At 45.0% G+C, this 26,658-nt stretch overlaps 1 protein-coding gene across 5 annotated transcripts in view; it reads left to right on the forward strand.

Moving 5' to 3' along the window:
• The window catches only part of LOC120310857 (Grid2 interacting protein), a 102,846-nt gene that overhangs the window by 43,193 nt on the left and 32,995 nt on the right, over positions 1 to 26,658 (forward strand). For all 5 annotated transcript variants that reach the window (XM_039349730.1, XM_039349732.1, XM_039349729.1 and 2 more), the window contains 5 exons: positions 12,221 to 12,475; positions 17,475 to 17,560; positions 19,745 to 19,814; positions 20,352 to 20,446; positions 23,354 to 23,537. In XM_039349730.1, the coding sequence (XP_039205664.1) occupies positions 12,221 to 12,475; positions 17,475 to 17,560; positions 19,745 to 19,814; positions 20,352 to 20,446; positions 23,354 to 23,537 (690 nt within the window). The remainder of the gene's footprint in view (positions 1 to 12,220; positions 12,476 to 17,474; positions 17,561 to 19,744; positions 19,815 to 20,351; positions 20,447 to 23,353; positions 23,538 to 26,658) is intronic.

Genomic DNA, 26,658 nt, shown 5'->3' on the forward strand with positions numbered 1-26,658 from the left:
TTAAGTCAGCAGAGAAGACCCTTGGCAGTATTTTTCAGGAGTGGTTTGTGAGTGCCTCTCCCCAGGGGCTGAGGATGAGTGACTGGCCTTGTGCCTAAGGCACAATGAGTATTCAGCCTTCCCTGTTCTCACCCCTCTGCCTTGACCCTCCCCTCAGATTATAGCATAACAGAATAACAGAGTTGGGGGGGGGGACCTTGGACGTTTTCTAGTTCAGTGGTCCCCAGTCATTCTGGCACTAGAGACCCGTTTCGTGAAACACAGTTTTTCCATGGGCTGAGGGGTTTCATATGCATGGTTTCATGTGCAACCTAGATCCCTCATATGCCCAAACGAAACTTCAGTTGCTTGCATACTGCTTATATGACTTGGTTCCTAATAGGTCACGGACCAGTACCAGTTTGCAGCCCGGGGATTGGAGACCCCTGTTCTACTCCAGCCCTCTGCTCAAGCAGAAGACCCTATACCAGGGGTAGGCAACCTCGGCTCTTTTATGACTCATGGACTTCAACTCCCAGAATTCCCGAGCCAGCATAGCTGAACACAGGATCAATCCGGGACAGAAGCAGTACCAGGAGGGCTCCGCAGACAGGACAGCCATTGGCGAGAGTTGAAAAGTTGTGTCCAAGCCAGCTAAGAGTTAGAACAGGGGTAGGCAATCTTGGCTCTTTTATGACTCGTGGACTTCAACTCCCAGAATTCCTGTGCCAGCATGGCTCAGCTTGGAAACCTCTCCCTTTCCCCTCAGCATAGCTGACTCAGGAATTCTGGGAGTTGAAGTCCACGAGTCATAAAAGAGCCGAGGTTGCCTACCCCTGCCCTATACCATTTCAGACAAATGGCTGTCCAATTTCTTCTTGAAGTCTCCAGTAATGAAGCACCCACAACTTCTGAAGGCAAGCTGCTCCACTAGTTGATTGTTCTCACTGTCAGGAAATTCCTCCTTAAATTCTATACTTGCTTCTCTCTTGATTAGTTTCCATCCATTGTTTCTTGTCCTGCCTTCTGGTGCTTTGGAGAATAGCTCGACTCCCTCTTCATTGGGGCAGCCCCTGAGATATTGGAACACTGCTATCATGTCATCCCTAGTCCTTCTTGTCATTAAACTTAAGATGGTCTGAAACTGAACCAATTTCTGAAAAAGCTGGGATTATCTGCTAATGGAGATGTGAGTCTGTGCACAGCCGGGTGTGTGCACAAACCCCACAGAGCATTTCCAGGCTCCTTAATAGCTACATTTATGCTCAAATCCTCGGTCCTATCCTTGCAAAATCAGAGACTCATTTAATAGAGTCCTTCCCCGCAGATAATATATTAAATGTCTACGTGCCGTGTGTTGTGTTAAAACTGGGTTTTTCTGTTCTGAAATGTTTTTACACTGAACAAGGTAGCCATTGGTGGGAAAGAGAGAGAGGCTTATGGAGAAGTGGAGAGGTTCAGAGTGTGTCACGGCTTTTTTTCCCCGTGTGTGTGTGTATGTGTGTGTGTAGATGAGAATCTAGGGCTCGGGTTGTGTGTAACCTGTTTAATAAAGTCCGTGGCACAATGCCTCTGCTCTTTCAACCCTGGCAGCACAAGATTATACTAACCATCGCTGGACTTGCTCTTTTGAGGAATGTGAGTAACAGAATAACAGAAAAGTATAACAGAATAATATGTTATTATGTTAAGAATATGTCAATATTTTAAGAATGTGAAGTCTTCCTCTGCTTCTTCCAGCCTTGTTTGATATTTCTAGATCAGGGGTAGGCAACCTTGGCTCTTTTATGACTCGTGGACTTCAGCTCCCAGAATTCCTGAGCCAGCACAGCTGGCTCAGGAATTCTGGGAGCTGAAGTCCACGAGTCATAAAAGAGCCAAGGTTGCCTACCCCTGTTCTAGATGTAGGTGCACAGTGTGTGGCCAAAAGGGTCAAAAGATGGTGGCCATGATGCTGTGATTGAAACGGTGCCCAGGCTTATGGGTCATGCACCAGGGGCACCCCTACACTTTTCTGGCCTGGCCAGTGTGGTGGGTTTATCCTTCCCAAAGGGACGCTCTCTGGATAAATGTTCCCCTTCTCATCTCTTCGATAACAGAATCAGAAGGATGCTATTTATAGGCCATCACAGGAATGAGAATTCCCCCCGACGGGTACTGCAGCTTCTGATTGCTGTTTTGGAACAGGCACAGTAGGAAGGAGAGGCTGCAGGGCAGGGATGGGGGGGTTAGGGAGGTGCTGCTTTGAGACAGACAGCAAGTAAAAGAGAATAAGAACGAAAGAGTGAGTGAGAGCGAATGAAGGAGTGTGTGCAATACAATGGATAGAATAGAATAACAGCATTGGAAGGGGCCTTGAAGGTCTTCAAGTCCAGCCCCCTGCTCGAACAGGAGATCCTATACCAGTGGTTCTCAACCTTTTCAATGCCGCGACCCCCAACCGGTCGTAAGTCGAGGACTACTCAACTGGTGCAGCACCGTTTGCAGAATGGGACTTTTGGCGGGCTCAGCAGGGCAGAGACAACCTGGACAATTCCTATTGGCTTTTGACAGCCAATAGAATTAGACTCTATTCAAGAGAGTCTATTCTATTGGCTTTCAAAAGCCAATAGAATAAAAGGGAGTAGCACAGCTAAGGAAAAGGGGGAAAAAAATGGCGGACTGCGTTGTTTGGCGACCCCCGTGAAATGGTCATTCGACCCCAAATGGGGTCCCGACCCACAGGTTGAGAACCATTGTCCTATACCATTCTGGACAAATGGCTGTCCAGTCTCTTCTTAAAAGCCTCCACTGATGGAGCATCCACAACTTCCGAAGGCAAGCCGTTCCACTGGTTAATTGTTCCCACTGTTAGGAAATTCCTCCTTAATTCGAGGTTGCTTCTCTCCTTGATCAGTTTCCATCCATTGCTTCTTGTCCTGCTTTCAGGTGCTTTGGAGAAGAGCTTGGCTCCCTCTTCTTTGGGGCAGCCCCTGAGATATTGGAACACTGTTATCCTGTCACCTCCTTCTTTTCATTAAAAAATGGAAGCCACCAAGCAGGAGAAGAAAGGAAGAGAAAGGTTAAGTAATAAGTGAGAGGCAGAGAGAAAAAGACATAATTTGTGATCTGCTTGGCGGGGGGGGGGGGGGCTTTCTGATAAAGCAAAAGAAGCTCCACCCTGCAGTTCCAGGGCTGACAGATGGCGAAACTCAGGTCAAGCTGTCTGTCAGAATTCACCCCCTTCCCCTTCCCCAGCCTGAGCCCCAACCCGACCTGTCGGGTGCTTTCTCTGCCACCCACAAACTCACCAATGGCCTTCCTTAACTTGTCCAATATTAAACCTGCCTGCACCCCGTTACCGAGGCCAGAGGGGGCTCAGCCATCGGGCAGAGCAGGTGTGGCTGGGGTGCCTATGTGCCCCTTCATGGGGCAGAGAAAGAAGTCCTTCCTTGGTTGATGATGAGCTTGAGAAGGACCTGGATGGGGTTCAGGGAGATTTGCCCTTCCCTTTTACCAACCGGGTAGGGTAGCTTGATTCAAAATGGCCCTGGTACCATTTGGGGGTCAAAGCTGACCCTTGACAGCCACAAGATGAGTGGATTCTCACAACACATTAGCTGTGATGGAATGTAGAATAGAATAGTATAGAGCTGGAAGGGAGTCCGAGGGTCTTCTAGTCCAGCCCCCTACTCAAGCAGGAGAACTTCATCTCGGACAGGTGATTGTCTAGTCTCTTCTTAAAAACCTCCAATGATGGAGCGCCCACGATTTTTGGGAGTAAGCTGTTCCACTGGTTGATTGTCCTCACTGTCAGGAAGTTTCTCCTTAATTCCAGGTTGCTTCTCTCTTTGATCACCTTCCAACACTGTTTCTCATCCTTCTCTCTGGTGCTCTGGTGAACAACCTGGCCCCCTCTGCCCAGTGGGAGCCCCTCGGACACTGGAACACTGCTATCATGTCTCTCCTATTTCTTCTTTTCTTTAGACTATCCAAACCCAAGTCCCACAGCCATTATTTGTATGTTTTAGCCTCCAGGCGTTTGATCATCTTAGTTGCTCTTCTCTGATTTTTTTCCAAACCCTCAACATCTTTTTTGTGATATGGTGACCAAAATTGGCTGCAGTATTCCAGGTGTGGTCTTACTAGAGCTTTGTAAAGCGGTACTAGTACTTCACGTGATCTTGATTCTATGCCTCTGTTTAGACAACCCAGGATTGTACTAGCCTTTTTGGCTGCTGCTGCACACGGCTGGCTCATAGTCAAGTGATCGTCGACTAGGACTCCAAAGTCCCTCTCACAGTTACTGTTTTTAAGCCAGGTCTCACCCAATCTGTATTCTTGCCTTTGGTTTTTCCTGCCTAAGTGTAAGACTTTGCTTTTCTCCACGTTGAAACTCATTTTGTTGGATAGGGCCCATTGTTCAAGTTTGTCAAGAACTTTTTGGATTCTGAGTTTGTCTTCTGGGGTGTTGGCTATTCCTGACAGTTTGGTGTCATCTGCAAATTTGATGAGTTCCCCTTCAATTCCCTCATCTAAGTCATTAATGAAGATATTGAAGTGTACTGGGCCTAAAATGGAACCTTGTGGTACCCCACTGCTTACTTTTCTCCATGTGGATGTAGTGCCATTGAGGACTACTCGTTGAGTCTGGATTCCCAGGAGGAAGGGGCTACATTTCAGACGGCAAAAAAGGAACGATGCACAGAAAGTTTATTTGGGAGGAAATGGGTTAAAACGGGTCCCCTCTAGCGATTCCCAGAGTATATCTATAGTGATGCAGATAGTTGCTTTAATCTGGCAAGATTCTGTCTGTAAGTGATGAGCAATACAGAAACTGCTCTACTTGTCTTTCTTAGTTCTTGGGGCCTGACATTAGTCCATGTTAAGTATTAACAAAGGCGATTTATGCTTTCTGAAACAGCTGGGCCTTGTGCCCCTCCCCTCCTCAGTGTCAAGCGCCAGAGAGATCAGAAAATCCAGGCAGTTCAAATTAATAGAAGGATATATTGCAAGATTAAGCTCTCTGTACAATAATTTGAACTACTAACAAACTGGCGATAGATAAGAGTCAATGGAATTCAAGGTGGGTTGGACTCGGATTTCAAGGTGGGCACGAAGGGACTTGAGACTGATGATGCTTTTGACCCCTCCCTCGGGCTTAACCTGGTCATCCCCTACATCTAGATTTGAAATGGGTCTCTCTCTAGCCTAGATGCTGCAAGCGCTGAGAAGTCTTACGAGAGCCAAGAACCAGTGGGACAGAAGGGGAAATCAGGCTGGCAGGGCAGCTTCTGTCATGGGTCAATATCTGGCTGGCTGACGGGGGCCTGGGTCAGTCAGATTCCTCATCTTGGCAGACCCGGAGTAGGCAGAGCTCCCACTTCCCTGGGTCTGCTTGATTTCCCCAACAAGGACCCTTGCATGGGACTCTGCTAAGGGGGCCAAGGAGGAAGTTGGGAGGAACACTGGAAGTTCCCCTCCTCTTTCTCTCTATCTCTCTCCCTCCCTTCCTCTCTCTCTCTCTCTTTCTCCCTCCCTCCCTCTCTCTTTCTCCCCCCTCTCTCTTTCTCCCTCTTCCACTTTCTCTCTCCCTCCCTCCCTCCCTTTCTCTCTCTCTCCCTTTCACTTTCTCTCTCACTCTTTCTCCCTCCCTCCCTCTCTCATCCTCCCTTTCTCTCTCCCTCTCTTTCTCTCTCCCTCTCTCTCTCCCTCTTTCACTTTTTCTCTCTCTTTCTCCCTCCCTCCCTCTCTCTTTCTCCCTCTTTCACTTTTTCTCTCTCTTTCTCCCTCCCTCCCTCTCTCTTCCTCCCTCTCTCTCTTTCTCTCTCTCTCTTTCTCTCTTTCTATTTCTCTCTCTCTTTCTCCCCTTTTCTTTCTCCCGCTCTCTCTCTCTCTCTCTTTCTCTCTTTCTCCCTCTTTCACATTCTCTCTCTCTCTCTCTCCCTCCCTTCCCCCCCCTCTCTCTCATGCTTCCCATGCACAATCAGTCTTTGGAAAGACAAGCACCACTTGACCAACATACAGAGAATTGTGGAGAATGGAAAGGGGAGTATTCTTTTTAGGGGTGCCCATGCATGCAACATATCAAAAGTAGGCAGAGATTCAATTCTACCCTTTGCGGGGCCATCTTGACTTTTTTGACTGCACCTTGCAGCCCCCCTCCCTTGTTTCTCTGATTCCCAAGAGGTGCACTGCAGTCTCTCCCTCTCCCCCTTCCAGGCAGTGCTTTTAGGGAGAACACCGGGGCTGAGCTGCTTCCTGTCCATAAGGAGGGGGAATTGAGCCCCCCCTCCCAACTTTCCCTTCAGCTCTGCTTGGCCCCAAGTGCAAGGAATGATGGCAGTTGAAGCAGATGGCAGCTGGCTGTGCACACAGATGGGATTAAGCCAGGGAGGAGATTGCAACTGCAATTGCACCCGCTGGGATTAGAAATTTGTTTATTTACAGATTTATTCAGCCCTCCCCCTCATCTCAAATAATGATTCCAGGTGGCCTGCAACAATCCAGTATTCCATTATTTGAGGGGCTGCCACAAAGAAGAGGGGGTCAAATTATTCTCCAAAGCACCAGAGGGCAGGACAAGAAACAATGGTTGGAAACTGACCAAAGAGAGAAGCAACCTGGAATTAAGGAGAAACTTCCTAACAGTGAGGACAGTTAACCAGTGGAACAGCTTGCCACCAGAAATTGTGGGTGCTCCATCACTGGAGGTTTTTAAGAAGAGGCTAGGCTCTAGAGAGTCACTGGTCTGAAATAGTATAGGGCTTCCTGCTTGAGCAGGGGGTTGGACTAGGGTCTCCAAGGTCCCTTACAGCCAGCGGTGGGATTCAAATATCAGAACAACCGGTTCTTTGCATGGACGCCACTTCTGAAAGTCCATTCTGAGCCAGGGAGGCCTCTGAGCAGTGGTGGGATTCAGCCAGTTCGCACCACTTTGGCAGAACGGGTAGCTAATTTTTTGTTGCCCAGACCCAGAAGTGGCATCCACACAGAGAATTGGTTGTTCACATATTTGAATCCCACCACTGCCTCCGAGGCTCAGAATGGACTTCCACAAGTGGCATCCACGCACTTCCGGTGGGCCGTTCTGAGCCTGGGAGGCCTCTGAGGCTCAGAATGGACTTCTGGAAGTGGTGTCCATGCACTAGCCAGTTTGCCAAAGTCAACCAAAAAATAGCGAACCGGTTCTACTGAACCGGTGTGAACCAGCTGAATCCCACCACTGCTTCCAGCTCTATTCTATTCTATTCTCTTCTACTCTACTCTACTCTACTCTACTCTACTCTACTCTATTCTATTCTATTCTTATTTCTATTCTATCCCATAATTCTATTCTATTCTATTCTATTCCTATTCTATTCTTATTTCTATTCCATTCGTATTTCTATTCTATCCCATAATTCAATTCTATTCTACTCTACTCTACTCTACTCTACTCTACTCTACTCTACTCTACTCTACTCTACTCTATTCTATTCTATTCTATTCTATTCTATTCTATTCTATTCTATTCTATTCTATTTCCTATTCTTTTCTAGTCCAGTCCATATTTTCTATTCTATTCTATTCTATTCTATTCTATTCTATGCTATGCTATGCTATGCTATGCTATGCTATGCTATGCTATGCTATGCTATTCTATTCCATTCCATTCCATTCTATTCTAATTCCTATTCTATTCTATTCTATTCTATTCTATTCTATTCTATTCTATTCTATTCTATTCTATTCTATTCTAATCCCTAAAGGCCAGGACAAGAACAAAAGAATGTCTCCCTCAGCGCCAGGCCAAACAGCCTCCTGCTCACTCCCATCCTGGCCTAATACTCAGGAAAAGAGTCTTGGCAACCTTTAAGGGAGGGGACCTGGACCTGGAAATGATTGGGAGATGCTGCTTCTCCCCCCCCCCCCCCGCGGAAGATAACACTAGCATCTACGGCATGTACCTTGGACTTCAAAAAAAGGAGATTTTAGTAAATTCAAGAGCAGTAAAAGATAAGTAGAAGTTAACAAGAAAAGGAACTCGAGATGGTTGGGAATTCCTAAAAAAGGAGATACAGGTAGTCCTCGACTTACAACAGTAACCGTTTAGTGACTGTTCAAAGTTACAGTGGCACTGAAAAAATTACATATGACCATTTTTCACACTTACGACCATTGCATCATCCCTGTGGTTTTGTGATCAGAATTCTGACTCTTGACAACTGACTCATATTTATGACAATTGCAGTGTCCCAGGGTCATGTGACCACCTTCTGTGACCTTTTGACAAGTAAAATCAATGGGGCAGTCAGATTCACTTAACAACCGGGTTACTAACTTAACCACTGCAGTGATTATATCCCTATTTCCAAAAGGGGGGGGGGGAAAGGACGATCCGAGGAGTTATAGTCCAAGGAATCAGACATCTGTACCAGGAAAATTCTACAACAGATCACGAAGAGATTGGTATATGATTTCCTTGAAAACAAGGTGAAAATTACCATATTGGTATAGATTTGGTAAGAATAGACCAACTTTACTTCATTTTCTGCTTGGCTAACTTCTGTAATAGATTATCGGAATGCTGAGAGACACAAAATGCCTTCACCAAAACATTTGAGAGAGCACGTGCTGATTAGTAAGTGAGTTAAATGTGGGCTGGTGGCATAACAACACCTGGCTCAAAAAATCAAAGAATGTTCATCATTATTACCACATAAAAACTGGGGAGAAATATTGAAGAGAGGTTGAAGGAGCTTGGTCTGAACATAGAATAATAGAGTTGGAAGTGTCCTCAGAGGTCATCTAGTCCAACCCCCCGCGCAGGCAGGAAACCCTATACCATTTCAGACAAATGGCTGTCCAGTCTCTTCTTGAAAGCCTTCAGTGATGGACACCCACAACTTCTGAAGGCCAGCTGTTCCATTGGTTAATTGTTCTTATTGTTAGGAAATTTCTCCTTAGTTCTTGACTGCTTCTCTCCTTGGTTAGTTTTTTTCATCCATTCTTTCTTGTTTTGCCTTTTGTTGCTTTGGAAAATAGATTGACCCCCTCATCTTTGTAGGAGCCCCGCAGATATTGGAACAGTGCTATCATGTCACCTGTAGTCCTTCTTTTCATTAGAGGAGAAGACTGAGAAGGAATCTGAAATGCTGAAAGGAGGTCACCTAGAAAGTCAAAAACTGTTTTTTTTTTCATTCCACAGTGCCAGAAATGGAATGAATATCAATTACAGAAAAGCAGACTCTATTTGAATTTTTGAAAAAAAAAAATCCTAGTAATAGGAAAATGTGACATTGGAGCCAGTGGTGGGTATTTCATTTTCCCTGGAGGCGTTGAAGCAGAAACTAGATAGCATCCAGTCCAGGATGTTTTAATTTGGATTCCTGTGTTGAGCAGGCTTGAATTGGATGGTCCCGTCCCAATTCTCTGATTCTGCTGCAAAGTTGGAGGTTCATTCAGCACTCTTCCAAAACTGGATCCTCGTCCTTTAGGTGAGAAGTAGGGAAGGCATTTAAGTGAGCAAAGAGGATTAATGTCTCGATTCTCTTAGCACAGCAGGAAAAGGAAGAAGGAAGGGCAGCCAAAACAAAAAAAGGTCCAGAGAAGCAGCTCTTCTACTGGCTCAGCAATACGATAGGATAGGATAGGATAGGAATAGGAATAGGAATAGGAATAGGAATGAATAGAATAGAATAGAATAGAATAGAATAGAATAGAATAGAATAGAATAGAATAGAATAGAATAGAATAGAAATAGGAATAGGAATAGGAATAGGAATAGGAATAAGAATGAATAGAATAGAATATAGAATAGGAATAGAATAGAATAGAAGACAGGATGTAGGAATAGAATAGAATAGAATAGAATAGAATAGAATAGAATAGAATAGAATAGAATAGAATAGAATAGAATAGCTGGAAGGGACCTTGGAGGTCTTCTAGTCCAGCCCCCTTCTCAAGCAGGAGAATCTATATCAGGAGTAGGCAATCTTGGCTATTTTATGATTTGTGGATTTCAACTTCTAGAATTCCTGAGTCAGCATGGCTTAATAATCTGCTTAATAATCTGCAGTGATGGAGCATGCACAATTTCTGAAGGCCAGCTGTTCCACTGGTTAATTGTCCTCACTGTTAAGAAGTTTCTCCTTAATTCCAGGTTGCTTCTCTCTTTCATCAGTTTCCAACCATTGTTTCTTGTTCTTCCATCTGGTACTTTGGAGAATAATTTGATGTCTTCTTCTTTGTGTCAGCCCTTCAGATACTGGAGCACTGCTATCATGTCACCCCTATTTCTTCTTTTCTTTAGACTAGCCAAACCCAAATCCTGCAGCCATTCTTCATATGTTTTAGTCTCCAGGCCTTTGATCATCTTAGTTGCTCTTCTCTGAACTTTTTCCAAAGTCTCAACATCTTTTTTATATGGTGACCAGAATTGGCTGCAGTATTCCAGGTGTGGTCTCACTAGACCAGTGGTTCTCAACCTGTGGGTCGGGACCCCATTTGGGGTCGAACGACCATTTCACGGGGGTCGCCAAACAACTCAGTCCGCCATTTTTTCCCCCTTTTCCTTAGCTGTGCTACTCCCTTTTATTCTATTGGCTTTTGAAAGCCAATAGAATAGACTCTCTTGAATAGAGTCTAATTCTATTGGCTTTCAAAGCCAATAGGAATTGTCCAGGCTGTCTCTGCCCTGCTGAGCCCGCCAAAAGTCCCATTCTGTAAACGGTGCTGCACCAGTTGAGTAATCCTCGACTTACAACCGGTTGGGGGTCACGGCATTAAAAAGGTTGAGAACCACTGCACTAGGGTTTTATAAAGCGGTATTAGTACTTTGCGTGATCTTGAGTAAAATGCTGGTGATCGATGGATACAGTACCTAAAGCTACCCGAGCACCTCTCGCCATTCTGGTACTTAAATCACATTTCTTCCCATTATGAGAGGATAGAATTTGAATCCAAGAACTGGGAATTGTCAGAAGAATGTCCCAAGAACATGCTTGGCAAGGAAGGTGGAGAACTGCAGGAAGGTGGAGAAGCAACCTTGAACTAGGGAGAAATTTCCTGACACTTAGAACAATTGAGAGCATCTATTGGAGACCAGACATTAAGAGTTTTGTTCCCCTACCAGGGCTGTGATTGATGGAGGTCCTGAACATCCCCACCCCAGCCAAGAAGAAACAGGAAGAGGCCAGCACCGGGTGCTCAGCTGTTCTGCATAGGGGGAAGGGCTGGGGTGGGCGTCTGCACCCCTTGCAGCAAAACCAACCATAACACCTTCAGGGATGGGATGGATGGGGGTCTGAGGAGCTGATTTCGCTGTCAGGTTGTAATGATAATAATAAAAAAACCCACCCACCATCTGGGAGTTCAGCCACGTTCTGCAGCCATCTTGCAAACTACAATGTCACCCACGTGGGCCGATACACAATGTCACCCACGTGGGCCGATGCGCTTCCTATTTGTTATTGAGAACAGCCCAAGGCTCACGATTGTCCCCGATCTCTGTGCCAGCAGCTAGCTCCTCTTATCTCCCTTTGCTAGCCTTGAGGGCACATCCAGCCAGTGGCCAGATCAACACGCAGGCAGTGCTCCTGGAGGTTGGGGAGTGCTGGTGTCCAGGAGAAGAAAGGACATACATAATAGACTTGGAAGGGACCTCAGACATCTTCTAGGCCAACCTTCTGCTTGAGTAGGAGACCCTATATCAGGGGTTCTCAGCCTTGGCAACTTTAAGACGTGTGGACTTCAACTCTCAGCTTTGCTGGCTGAGGAATTCTGGGAATTGAAGTCCACACGTCTTAAAGTTGCCAAGGTTGAGAACCCCTGCCCTATATCATTTCGGACAAATGGTTGTTCAGTCTCTTCTTAAAAGCCTCCAATGATGGAGCACCCACCACTTCTGAAAGCAAGTTGTTCCATTGGCTGATCGCTGTCACTGTCAAAAAAGTTATCCTTCCTTCTAAGTTGCTTCTCTCCTTGATTAGTCTCCATCGATTGCTTCTTGCCTTCCTTTTGGTGCTTTGGAAAATGGTTTGAACCCTTCGTCTTTGTGGGAGCTCCTCAAATCTTGGAACACGACTATCATCTCCCCCCTAGTCCTTTTCATTAGACTAGTTCCTGTAACCGTTCCTTGTAAGTTCTTCTCAGACTTCTGAGTTTCTCTAAGAGCTGCTTTGGGTTATGCGTCCAGTGCCTTTTGGAGAGCAACAGCCAAGCAGGCTGGCCTCAACCCCCATGCCCTTCCCTAACCCGGGTCACCTTTCATTGTTTCCAGGATCTTCATCCCCAGGAAACACCGGCAGCGCTTTGACGAGGTGGTGTCCCAGAGTCTCATCAGCACGCTGTGCCGAGCCAAGAGAGAGCAGCCAGCCAACCGTCTGAGACGCAGCCGCAGCGAGGACCATCATGAGCGCCTGCTGGTCTCCACCCGGGCCAGCTCAGTGCCCCGGTGCCAGGAGGAGAATTGCCAGAGCTTGAGGAAGTCCACCGCTCTGATTGGCAGCAATGTGGGGACGGGGGCCGCTTGCAGGTAAGGATCTGCGAAGACCCCCTTCCCCACGAGGCAGATTCTAGAGTGGAACCCGTCTCTCCCCAAAGGTCCTAAAGCAGTGGTTCTCAACCTGTGGGTCGGGACCCCATTTGGGGTCGAAAGACCATTTCACGGGGGTCGCCAAACAACGCAGTCCGCCATTTTTTCCCCCTTTTCCTTAGCTGTGCTACTCTCTTTTATTCTATTGGCTTTTGAAAGTCCATAGAATAGACTCTCTTGAATAGACTCTAATTCTATTGGCTTTCAAAAACCAATAGGAATTGTCCAGGCTGTCTCTGCCCTGCTGAGCCCACCAAAAGTCCCATTCTGCAAACGGTGCTGCACCCATTGAGTAGTCCTCGACTTACCATCGGTTGAGTAGTCCTCAACTTACGACCGGTTGGGGTTGCGGCATTAAAAAGGTTGAGAACCACTGGTCTAAAGAGTCTGTGCCATCATGTAGAGAGCTTATTTTTAGGCCATTTTGGAAAGGAGAGGAGAAGAAAGTTTATTGGATATATTTATGTATAGTCGGTGGAGACCTCATACATGCCTTGTGAGAAAGGGCAGACTAGGAAAACTGAACCTGTAGAGTTGAACGTGATGTGGAAACCTGAAGGACAAAATCCTACTGCATGTGAAAGGGATTGTGGGGATTTTTTTTTTGAAATGGCTGCTAAAGAAGAGATCAGCTACTCAAGGTGTCTAATTTAGCAGAAATGGCAAAAATTTCCGCTTACCGTATATTCCGGCGTATAAGACGACTGGGCGTATAAGACGACCCCCAACTTTTCCAGTTAAAATATAGAGTTTGGGCTATACTCGCCGTATAAGACTACCCCTCTTTCAACGCACACCAAATAAAAATTAAAAAACATCAGATTTGATTTCAATATGGTAATTTTAATTCAAATGCTTATGGCATAAAGGTACTTAGCAGGAAAACTGTCACTTATAAACATAAGGCTGTTTGTCATCAAACATGTAAACATAAAACAGTGCAAGTGATTAAACTTTTCCTAATTCACTCTAAAGCTGAAAGGAAGGATAAGACAATAAACCCATGGGAGCTGCCATGCTATTTGTTTTCTAAGCTGTCAACCAAACTGGAACTGATGATGATAGGAGGAAGATAACAAACAATAGAGAGAGCAAGTGCCGGGCAAGTCCCTGGCGAGTCAGCAACGCCCATCATAACTGCAAGCTATTTTTATAGGTTTTGCTGGCATGATACTTTCCCTTTAAAAGCCTTTAAAATCATCCTGTTCATCATCTGATATCATAAAAATATCAATGACATCTTGTGATACATTTGCAAGGCAGTCATCGTATGGATCGAATTCCGTATCAGATGGTGTGGTCTCAGCTTCGGCTTCCTCTTCATCTTGCCACAAGTAGTCGTCCTCCATACCATCTAATGAATTTGATATGCCACACTTCTTGAAAGACTTGATTATTGTTTCTGCATCAATATCATTCCAGGCTTTTATGACAAACTTGCACAAAACATCCAATTGTGGAGCACGCATGTTTCCTCCTTTTGTGAATGACTTTTCGCCACTAACCATCCATTCATTCCACTGTTCTCGAATGCGATCTTTAAATGGCTTGTTTAGGCATACATCCAGTGGCTGTACTAACGATGTTAATCCTGCAGGAATAACTGCCACATCTGTGTTTAGTCTTGCAAGCTTTTGCTTGGTGCTGGGAGTTAAATGAGCCCTGAACATATCCCACACCAGTAGACTACGTTTTTGAATAAGTCCACCTGGTCGCCTGCTCCATACATTATCAAGCCATAGCTTTACCCCTTCTTCATCCATCCAGCCTTTTTCATTCACATGTACAAAACAACCAACAGGGAACTTGAGTTTTGGCATTGTTTTTCTTTTAAAAATAATCATTGGTCTCAGTTTGGCACCATCAGCTGTGCATGCTAGTACCACTGTAAAACTGGACTTCTCATGTCCTGTTGTTTTAATTAAAATTGTTTTTTCACCTTTCTGATGGACAGTTTTATTTCCAACCATATCAAAATTCATTGGAGTTTCATCCATATTTCCAATACTACTTAATGCATAGCCATGTTTAATGCGCTGTTGTATTATGTATTGATGGAAACTAATTACTTTGCTATCAAGATCTGCAGGTAATTTTTGTGCAATTTTCGTCTTTTGCCTCAGTACCATATTATGCCTTTCCAAGAATCTAGTACACCAGGATGCAGTGGCCTTAAATCTGTTGCTGTGATCTGGGTTAGATTTGGCCCACTGAAGTGCAAACAAACGTATTTTATTTCGTGTCACTACATAACCGTTTTGGCGATGCTCATTCACCATGTCTGCTACATGTTTTTCAAGTTCTGGCCAATGTGGGGTGCCTCTTCTTAATGCACACTTACCCCTTGGCATACTCTTTAATGCTTTTTCATTTGCCTTCCAGTCCCGAACCATCTTTTCTGTTACTCCATATTGTCTTGCAGCAGCGCAGTTATTATGTTCCATGGCAAAGTTTACAACTTTAAGTTTGAAACTGGCTTCATATTTCCTTCTTCTTGCTGGTGGAGCCATGATAGGGTCTTGACTATTGGACATTTGTATACTGTACTGTATGTATTGGTGCTGTACTGTATGAACTGGTACAGATACTGGTGCTGTACTGTATGTACCCAGTATACAACAACCAGCCAATCACAGCAAGCGATGAACCTTAGCTGGTTGTTGTATACAAAGCCTGCTTGGATTGGGTGGATCAGCTCTCCCTGCCTGCCCAACCCTTCCTGTCATCTTATAGGCCAGGGGTAGGCAACCTTGGCTCTTTTATGACTCATGGACTTCAACTTCCAGAATTCCTGAGCCAGCTATGCTGGCTCAGGAATTCTGGGAGTTGAAGTCCATGAGTCATAAAAGAGCCAAGGTTGCCTACTCCTGTATAGGCCCTAGGGAAAAAATGGACAAGCTAATTCCATGAGTGGAGGGGGAAAGGGAGCACAGTTTCTGAGTTCTCATTGGCCACCTGTAAGTCCAAATGAGTAGCTCAGGGTGTGTGCGTGCACATGTAGGCATGCGTGTGACTCCCTGGGTCCCTTCCATTGCCCTCCCCCCCGTAGCAAGCTTTGGCTTGGAGCAAACAGGCTGCACACAGGGATCTCCTCCTCTCAGTCTTCCACCCTGCGAATACTCCACAGCCTCTCCAAGCTGAGTGAGCAGAAAGCCTGCCTGTTTTTCAAAGGCTCTGCCTTGTCAATCGCACACACACCTTGATGAAAATTGCCCTGCCTGCAAAAGGACTTCTCAGCAGTTTTTTAAAGCAACACTACCAAGAATGAAATTGGAGACAGCCAGAATGTTTAGGGAAGAAGGAAAGGAAGCAGTTAATAAGCTAAGTAAGAAAGGCATTCGCCCTTCGAAAACTTGCATTTCCATAAATGTGATAAGTTGCCCCCTTTTCAGGTAATGGGGGGGGGAGTACATGCTTTCCTTTTAATTTGTTATTAAAACTCAGTGCACTACAGTACTTATAGATGGGAGCCAGATTGACCAGCCAGGATCTGTCATAAATAACACCACAAATGCACCATGCAAGTTTATTTAGGCAGGGGGGGGGAGAAACTGCTTGCATAAGCTCGGGCAAAAGGATTGTGTAGCTGTTTTCTGTCCCCACTCCATTCCTGCTTCTTAACTCCGAGAGGAATTTAGCTGACACCCCTCCCCTTCCAGACCCATAAGCTCCGCCTCCCCAAGCTACTCTCACCGGCAGTGAGAGGTAAACGCTGAAAAGCTTGCATGAAGAAGCACTGAAAAGTGCCTCGAATGGACGCAGATGCTTAGGTTTGTTTTCATTATATAAAAAAACCACCCTACAATTCTTTTCCCCCCTTCCCCATTACATGGGCCATCCCTTTCTACTTCCTTTGAATGAATTAATCAGGGGATGGCCACTACCAATCCGCAGTTCTGGAGGGGTGGGCAAGGAATTGGGATGCAAAAGGGAGGGAAGAAGAGAGGAGACGGTTTGCAATGTAGCATTATAGAATGGGGATTAAACCTCCAGGAAATCTTACCGTCACAACAGCCAGAGAATGCCTATCGTACTCTCAGAGATATCTTTAGTTGATCGGCTGGTTTTAATAATAACCCTAGGACTCTTTTTGAGTGAGAGAGAGGGGGGGGGGAAGAGAAAACTTGCTGAGTAATATTTTTCCGGCGTATAAGACGACCCCCCACTTTTGCGAAGATTTTAAGTGTTTAGAAAGTCGTCTTATACGCCGGAATATACGGTATTTGAAGGATTACTCACAAGAAAGATACATTTCGGTTTGGAGAAGATGGATAGATTATATTCAGAATAAATATGAGACTAAAAAGTATTATCTAGCTTATGAGAAAATTTTACATTATTACTAAGAGTTTAATATGGTTGAATTTATATTATTTTTAGTATTATGGTTTAATTATATTATTATTTTCGTTTTTAATTTGTTAATATTTATTTTGATAAGGAGTTAAAGTATGTTATGGATTTGATTGTTAGTATAGTTGGGTAATGTTAGTTAGATTATGATTGTTTATTTGTAACCCTGTAATCAGCTCGGGGAAGTGGGGGAGGGGGGGAGGGATTTGGGATATATATTGTATAAAATTTTTAAAACTTTTAATAAAAGAAAAAGAAGAGATCAGCGTAACATGCCAGTTAAAGACAAAATTCCAAAGATTCTCAGTTTGAGAGGATTTTTTATATGTAAAGCGGTGTATCTCAATCTTGGCCACTTTAAGACGGATGGACTTCAACTCCCAGAATTCTCCGGCCAGCCAGAATTCTGGGAGGTGAAGTCCACCTGTCTTAAAGTGGCCAAGACTGAGAAACAGCCGTGTCAAGAGAGGCAGAGAAGGGGCTCAACGATCCCTCCTCTGCAAACAGCTTAGCGGGGAAAGTTCTGGGTTGCTCCCTTTGGATTCCCTGTTTGGTGTAAGGACTACCGTGTGCTCTCCTTCCCCAGAACTGTCCGGGTCTACAAGGGCAGTAGAAGCTTCGGGTTTACGTTACGTGGCCACGCTCCTGTGTGGATCGAGTCCATCTTGCCTGGTAAGAGGAACTGTCAGAATCCAATTATATTTCATCTCTAGTTATCAATTATAAAAAACCCCATTTCTGCCTTCTCTGGATTCTGTCATACGATGAAGGGAAGGGGGTGAACAAAGGGGCTTTATGGCCCTCACTTCCTTCAATACACTTCAAAGGAACTGGATGTGTGTATCACCAAAAGAACTAACCAAAACAATGGAGCTATTACCTTTCATGTAGTTTTCTCTGAAGAAAGGAACTGGATGTGTGTATCACCAAAAGGACTAACCATAAGAATGGTTAGAACTACCTTTCATGTAGTTTTCTCTGAAGTCTCCATCCAGCCGGCAGTAAGGAAAAGGGAGTGGGAGTGTAATGCCTGAGACTGTCTCTGGAAGAAGGGGGTGATTGGGTGGGGCTACTGGGGAACCCCTTAAAACCTTGAATAGGAGAGCTTGGACCCCAAGTCCTGTCTAGAACGCCTGCAACCATTTCCTCTTAATAAAGATGCCTGTTGGAAGAACTATTCCAAGAGTTCTGTCTTCTTAAGATGCAAAATGGGGTGGGTCCTTACAGGAACCCTCATTTCTTGGCAAAGACTTCCATTTACAGGGCAAACCTCGTTGGGAGTCAGATATTTTAGAAATGCCTTCGGGTTCTTGACGATGGGTGAATTTTTCACCAAATTGAGTACTTGACCACGTGCCTTGTTCAGAAGCAGGCAACTGTATTTTAGGGTTGCGCTTGTCCTTTGAACAAAATCCAGGTGTCACTCCAGCAAGTGAAAAAAACAGATTCGTTGACATGACGATGGGCCCCATCTTGATTTTTTGAACCTCTCCTCCTCGTCTACCAACCTCTGCAAAGAAAAAGCAGCCCAGGGCAGGAGAACGGGTAAAACCAGAACAAAAATCAAATGTGATTTCATTCCATTTGAATTTTATCCAAGTGAAATCTTGTTAGTTTTAATTCAGTTTAAGTCATTCTAGCGTGATCTCCTAGGAATTTCACCCTTTTCTTGCTCTACACCAGGGGTAGGCAACCTTGGCTCTTGTATGACTCGTGGACTTCAACTCCCAGAATTTCTGAGCCAGCTATGCTATGCTGGCTCAGGAATTCTGAGAGTTGAAGTCCACGAGTCATAAAAGAGCCAAGATTGCCTACCCCTGCTCTACACAAATAAATCTACACTACCTACTGTGATCACTTCTGGTAGCTGCAGATGGCTTCAGATTGTGTATATTTACACTAGGTGGGAACACGGAGTAAGAATTCCTCCATGGCGAGACCATTTCATCCCTCTGGACTCAGGGCACCCATGTCTCTGAATAAGGCCTGGGGTCATGAAATCTATGAGTGAAATTGGTTGACTCATCTAGATATTCCAACATCTCAGCCTTCCATCCTTCCGGGGTAGGTAAAATGAGGACCCAGATTGTTGGGGGCAATGTAAATATATATATACATTGCTTACTGGTGTACACCGCTTAGAGAGTGCTTGCACTTAAAGCGGTATATAAGTCTCATAAAAATAAAATAAAATAAATCCTAGGTGTGAGAGAGTATCGCCACTTTGGGGCTGTTTCTCAACCTGAGCGGGGCATAAATTCTGGAGAAATCTCTTCCTCTGGGACTGTGAATAATCTGTCCTCACAACATGTTACCCTGTGTGTAGCTCGACATGCAGCTAAATCCTTCTATCCTTTAATAAACCAGACCATCTGCATACATCTTGATGCTTTATTTAAAAACAGGATGAGGTGAAACATCGATGCTATCTATGGAATGTAGATTTTGTTTTCAGAAGAACACGTGTCACAGACCAAGCTGGATTCTTCTAGATGTTTCTATTACGTTACAAAATGGAGTCTGGCTTTTCAGGATACACCTTCTTTGCAAAATGAGGGATAATGGGAAGTATGGATGTCCTGTAGGGTCAAACCACCATCAAGCCAATTTCCAAATAATGAAAGATGAAGCTCAATATAAAGTCTGGTTTGGTAGCTACTGAGGGTGTTCCTTCCAGGATCTTGTGATTTTATGCAAAAATGATGGTGCTGGAATTGCTGGAACTGCCTTGGGCGTGGAGGGATCAGCTAAAAGGAGAGATGTGCCTTTGTGACCCCAGCAGATTCTGCAAATAGAGCAGCGTTTAGAGTCCTCCAAGAGTGGTGGGTGGTTGTTGTTATTGTTTTGTCTTCACAGGGAGTCCAGCTGAAAAAGCATCCCTGAAAGCTGGCGACAGAATCCTGTTCCTGAATGGCCTGGATATGAGGTGAATTAGCAGTTTTTTTGTTTTTCCCCATGATTATCTCTGGGGTTTGATGTCCTTCTAACCCAGGGGAGGCAACCTTGGCTCTTTTAGGACTCGTGGACTTCAACTCCCAGAATTCCTGAGCCAGCCACGCTGAGGGGAAAGGGAGAGGTTTCCAAGCTGAGCCAGGCTGGCTCAGGAATTCTGGGAGTTGAAGTCCACGAGTCATGAAGGGGCCATAGTTCCCCCATGCTGGCTCAGGAATTCTGGGAGTTGAAGTCCACGAGTCATGAAGCGGCTATAGTTCCCCCGTGCTGGCTCAGGAATTCTGGGAGTTGAAGTCCACGAGTCATGAAGGGGCCATAGTTCCCCCATGCTGGCTCATGAATTCTGGGAATTGAAGTCCACGAGTCATAAAAGAGCCAAGATTGCCTACCCCTGTTCTAACCCTTAGCTGGCTTGGACACAACTTTTCGACTCTTGCCAATGGCTGTCCTGTCTGCGGAGCCCTCCTGGTGCTGCTTCTGTCCCAGATTGATCTTGTGTTCTGTTCTGCAGGAACTGTTCCCATGAGAAGGTGGTCTCCATGCTCCAAGGCAGCGGGGCAATGCCCACCCTCGTGGTTGAAGAAGGCATTGTTAGCTTTTCCAGTGGTAAGCAAAGATTTGGTCATAATCTTGGAAGGTTAGTTTGCTGTCTTCCTTTTTCTTCATGCTCTCTTTCCCCAGATGTTTCCCCCCCCCTTCCTTAAGCTTTAAAGCTAATAGCTCCGGAAACTAGGTCCTCGGATTGTTTAAAGCCCATGTCAGGGTATTCCAGACCTTTGAAAACACCAGGAAGTTGCATGATAGTTCAACCATCCTCAGTTGGTGGTTGAGGCCACACAGCAAGAGATTCCTGCTGAATTTCTGTTCCCACTTCATAGTTACAAAATGGGAATGTCTTTACAGGTTCTGTTTTCAAACATGCCAATTATTGTTATAATGATTCTTATAAATGAAGCAGCCTACATGTCACTAGGTCCAATTTTCTTTATATATATTCTTTATAACAATCACGAAAGATTGTTTGATCCCGTGGGAAAAATAAAAGGGCTGTTCCACTGGATGAACAAGGAATGGAGATCATAATAGTGTTCGAACAATAAAAAAAAATAGACCAAAACTGAAGCTTAAGAAAAGCTGAGAAACATTCGTATTTACACAAAGGGAAAAAACAGTCCAACCTATCAAAAACAATACTGTAAAAAACAGATTAGAAACACAAGTTAAGATAGGCAAGAAAATGTAAGTGAGCACCTGTCCACCTTAGATGAGTTCAGATTACTAGGACCAGATGGATTACACCCCAAGGTTCTGAAGGAACTGGCAGATGTGATTTCAGAACCACTGAATTATATGTTTCAAAGATCCTGGAGCACTGGGGAACTACCAGAGGATTGGAAAAGAGCTGATGTCGTTCCCATCTTCAAAAAAGGGGGGAAAAAAAAAGGAATCCAGGAAACTACAGACCTATCAGCCTGACCTCAATACCTGGGAAGATTCTGGAAAAGATAATCAAGCAATGAATCAGCAAACACCTAGAGGCAAAGTCATTACCAAAACCCAACATGGGTTTGTCAAAAGCAGATCATGCCAGACAAATTTTATTGCATTCTTTGACCAGGTGGCAAAATTAGTGGACCAGAGGAATGCTGTGGATATAATTTACTTGGACTTCAGTAAGGTATGATAAAGTAGACCTCAACCTACTTGATAAGATAGAAAAATGTGGGTTAGGCAGCATCACCACCAGATAGATTCGTAGTTGACTGACCAGCGTACTCAGCATGTGGTCCTCAATAGAACCTCATCTACCTGGAGGGAAGTCTGTAGTGGGGTGCTATAGGGCTCTGTTCTGGGCCCAGTGCTCTTCAACATCTTCATCAGTGATTTGGATGAGGGGATAGATGAGGAACTCATCAGAGTTGTAGATGACACCAAGCTGGCAGGAATAGCCGACACTCCAAAAGATAGGCTTAAGATACAGAACGATCTGGACAGACTTGAACATTGGGCGCTATCTAACAAAATGAAATTCAATGTTGAAAAAAGTAAGGTTCTACATTTAGGCAAGAAAAACCAAATGCATAGGTATAGTATAGGCAGTACCTTGCTCAACAGTAGTAACTGTGAAAGGGATCTCAGAGTCCTAGTGGACAATCACTTAAATGTGAGCCAGCAGTGTGCTGCAGCTGCCAAAAAAGCCAACATGTTGCTAGGCTGCATTAACAGAAGGATAAAATCAAGATCACGTGAAGTGTTAATACCATTTTACAATACCTTGGTAAGGCCATACTTGGAATATTGCTTCCAGTTTTGGTCACCACGATGTAAAAAAGATGCTGAGACTCTAGAAAGAGTGCAGAGAAGAGCAACAAAGATGATTAGGGGACTGGAGGCTAAAGCATATAAGGAACGGCTGCTGGAATTGGGTATGTCTAGTTTAATGAAGAGAAGGACGAGGGGGGACATGACAGCACCGTTCCAATGTCTCAGGGGCTGCTACAAAGAAGAGGGAGTCAAGCTATTCTCCAAAGCGCCTGAAGGCGGGACAAGAAGCAACGGAGGGAAACTAATCAAGGAGAGAAGCAACCTAGAACTAAGGAGAAACTTCCTGACAGTTAGAACAATTAACCAGTGGAACAACCTGCCTCCAGAAGCGGTGAATGCTCCAACACTGGAAGTTTTTAAGAAGAGACTGGACAGCCATCTGTCTGAAATGGTGTAGGGTTTCCTGCCTGAGCAGGGGGTTGGACTAGATGACCTCCAAGGTACCTTCCAACGTTGTTGTTATTATTATTATAAGGAAGCAGCATAATGGAACATTACAGCATACTGTGAGGGATATATTTGAGCACCGATGAAACAGAGAGTGTTATCATACATATCCTAAGTAATCCTTACTGAAAAAGCATATATTTTCAGTGTTAAGCGTGTACAGGTATTCCTCGACTTACAACAATTCATTTAGTGACCATTCAAAGTTACAACAGCATTGAAAAACGTGCCTTATGACTGTTTTTCAGGGTTACAATCTTTGCAGCATCCCCATGATCATGAGATCAAAATTCAGATGATTGGCAACTGGTCCACACTTATGACCGTTGCTGTGCCTGGGATCATGTGATCCCCATTTGCGACCTTCTGACAAACGTAATCAATGGGGAAGCCAGAATCACTAAGCAACTGGGCTACTAACTTACCAACTGCAGTGATTCAGTTAACAACTGTGGCAAGAAAAGTTGTAAAATGGAGCAAAAACCACTTAACAGCTGTCTCACTTAACAACAGAAAATCTGGGCTCAATTGTGGTCGTAAGTTGAGGACTACCTGTACTCAGCACGAGAATAATAGTAAGGTTCCCTCTGCAATTTCTTAAGAAACCATCTGTATATTTCACACAGAATCAAAGACACATATTTATTCTGATTGAAAATCAGATCATACCAATGGGCTCCAAAGAGCTTGGAATCAGCGTTGTCTTCTGTTTCATAAGAGAGATTTGCTTTCCGTGTCTAGATGGTGAATCTTCTGATGCACCCAGCTCCTCCTCAGCCCTCACCTCCTTGCAGTGGGTCGCTGAGATCCTGCCCTCCAGCATCAAGATCCAGGGAAGGACCTTCCACCAGCAGCTGGAACATCTGCTCACACCAGCAGAGCGCTACACAGTATGCAAAGCACTGGAGAGCTTCTTCCAGCACAGGTGAAGTGATGGTGACTCCATCCATTTGTCCAAGTGGAAAATGCGCAAGATTCTGCTCTCTTCTGCTCCTTCTTGCTTGGGCTCTGCATTTAGACTGAGCACCACCCAGCAGAGCGCTACACAGTATGCAAAGCACTGGAGAGCTTCTTCCAGCACAGGTGAAGTGATGGTGACTCCATCCATTTGTCCAAGTGGAAAATGCGCAAGATTCTGCTCTCTTCTGCTCCTTCTTGCTTGGGCTCTGCATTTAGACTGAGCACCACCCAGTTTTGGGGATGAATTGTGGGGCTTGCAGTTCAGGGCAGGAGCCCAGAGCTGTTGATGAGGCTCCATTCACAGCAGAATGTCTGAGTCTACTTCAGCAAAGCTTTTCTCTGGCATGGAGGTAGCGTGAAAAACTTGCCTAGGCCTTTAGCTTTAAAGATTGAGGGTGTAACATTGTGTGGGAATGGCCTGGGAGACAGGAAGAAGAGCTGCAGTTGAAAACTGTCCTGCAAAACAGTTTTGCAGCAGAAGTTCTGGAAGCTGCCTTTACACATCTTGCCAGATATAGATCTTTGAGGTGGTCCAGACAAGAAGGACTAGCCCTATTTTTTTTTGTAAAGTTACAGCAGGGGTGGACAATCTTGGCTCTTTTATGACTCGTGGACTTCAACTCCCAGAATTCCTGAGCCAACCACGCTGAGGGGAAAGGGAGAGGTTTCCAAGCTGAGCCATGCTGGCTCAGGAATCCTGGGAGTTGAAGTCCATGAGTCATGAAGGGGCCATAGTTCCCCCACGCTGGCTCAGGAAGTTGAAGTCCACAAGTCATAAAAGAGCCAAGGTTGCCTACCCCTGGCCTTTTCATGATTGTCTTTTCATACTCTGCCTAAATAGTTCTTGATTTTCTGCATAATGCCTAAGCCAGGGGTGGGCAACCTTGGCTCTTTTATGACTCGTGGACTTCAACTCCCAGAATTCCTGAGCCAGCATGGGGGAACTATGGCCCCTTCATGACTCGTGGACTTCAACTCCCATAATTTTTGAGCCAGCATAGCTCAGCTTGGAAACTTCTCCCTTTCCCCTCAGCATGGCTGGCTCAGGAATTCTGGGAGTTGAAGTCCACGAGTCATAAAAGAGCCCAGCTTGCCTACCCCTGGGTTACAGTAAGGGAACATATTTTTCCTCTCTGGAAAACTAGGGAGGATCCCTTCTAAATTATTTCCCGTGACCTTTTTCCTTCTGTGGGCTGAGCTACATTTTGCATGATGGTTGTCTAGCCTGCAACTCTTCCTCCTGTCCCTCAAGGTCATTTCCACCTACTATTACACAGACATACTTTTTATCAGTTGATATGTCCACAGAAACTATATTATCTCTTGTGTTGTAAGGCATTATATGCTCTGTCAATTCACTTCCGGGCAAAATATGGAACCCTTTTAAAACCTTTACTTTTAAAAACCCCGGCAGTTTAGACTCAAGAGAGAGAAAACATCTCCTTCAGTATGAATGTCTGTTCTCCCAGAAATTGAACATAGAACATAGAATAACAGAGTTGGCAGGGACCCTGCCCCTGCTTGCCCCACCCCACCCCACCCTGCCCACCCACAGGGCCACCCACCGCCTCCACGGCCCGCCGCAGGTCACTCAGGCGACCCTGCAGCACCATGGCAATCAAGCCCTCTGCCCGCGCCCCACAGCATCATCTGCACGCAATGGGGCACAAGGGCGGTGTCTTGTCCCTGTTGCCTGTCTGCCATGTCCTTGGCTGTGCTGCTCCGCGCGGGCCACGCCTGGGGGCTACTCTCCTCCGGGGGGGCTGCAGGTGAGGAGGGGGCCGTGGGGGAAGGCGGGGCTGGGGTGACAGCATGCGTGCCCACAGAGAGGGCTCTGAGTGCCGCCTCTGGCATGTGTGCCATACGTTCGCCACCACGGGTCTATACCATTATCCGAGAAAGTTTGTCTTCTTTGTTGCCACCAAGGGAACACTGACTTTGTTATCCAAGTTTTGATTTCAACTATAATAATAATATAATAATAATAATTTTTATTTTACAGTCACAGACCAAAATGCAAGTGCAACAAAAGAAAACACAAGAAAAATACAGTCACAAACAGTTAACACCAGAAGCCTTGGCTAAAGGGAATTACAACGTTCTCCTCTTAATAGTTACAGCTCTTAAAAGAAATTTATAAACCTGAGAAGAATTTCAACTATTTATTTTTAAGTGTGCATTTTTCTTAATAATTATGCCATTGTCGTATTGCTGCTTGTTGTTTAAGCTGCTGCGTTATGTTTTTAAGGCCTCACGTTTGCGTTGTAAAGTAAATTTGCTTTCCTATAAACCAGTGTTTCCCAAACTTGACAATTTTAAGGCATGAGGACTTTAACTCCCAGAATTCCACAGCCAGCAATGCTGGCTGTGGAATTCTGGGAGTTGAAGTCCACGTGCCTTAAATTTGTCAAGTTTGGGAAACACTGCTATAAACCATTGCGAAGTTTTGTAGTGCACTGAGTTAACTAAATAATAAGCAAGTAAGCAAAACATAAAACACGGGTGAAACCCATCATCCAGCCATCGGTCAACCTTTCCCGCCAGCTCTTCCCCATCCCCTGTCTGAAAAACATGATTGGCAGATATTGATCACATTTGTTCAGTGGGGAGGGAAAGAAAGACAGGGGAGCCCCCCAACCTTTATTGCAGGCTGTCTCTGATACCCAGAATTCTTCCAGAGATTTTGTTTATTTAGGCGCTTTTATTTATTTATTAAATCTTTATGCCACCCAACTGCTCTGTAAGGCGACTCTTTTGTTCTGTTTTGCCGCTATTTCATTTTTGAACACATCTTAGTTTTCAGGGATCCATCTGCAGTATTAATCCAGTATTAGAGAGCAGGGTGATTCCAAACTTATCATTGTATTCCCCCCCCTCCCCCCAAAAATTCTTTAAACTGTCTCTGATAATCTCAAGTGTCAGGAAGGCAGATTCCTGCTGATCAGTAGCAAAAGTTTGCCAAACCAAAGTGCAATTCAAGAGTGGGTCCAGTGACCGGAGAAGGAGCCTCTCCATTCAGTGTGTCCGAGCCGAGGATTGGATGTTTGGGGGCTTCGTGTTCATGGACTGAATCCAATTATATTTCA

The sequence above is a fragment of the Crotalus tigris genome, unplaced genomic scaffold, assembly GCF_016545835.1.
Source record: "Crotalus tigris isolate CLP2741 ecotype Arizona unplaced genomic scaffold, ASM1654583v1 scf7180000018301.7375997, whole genome shotgun sequence".
NCBI lineage: Eukaryota > Metazoa > Chordata > Lepidosauria > Squamata > Viperidae > Crotalus > Crotalus tigris.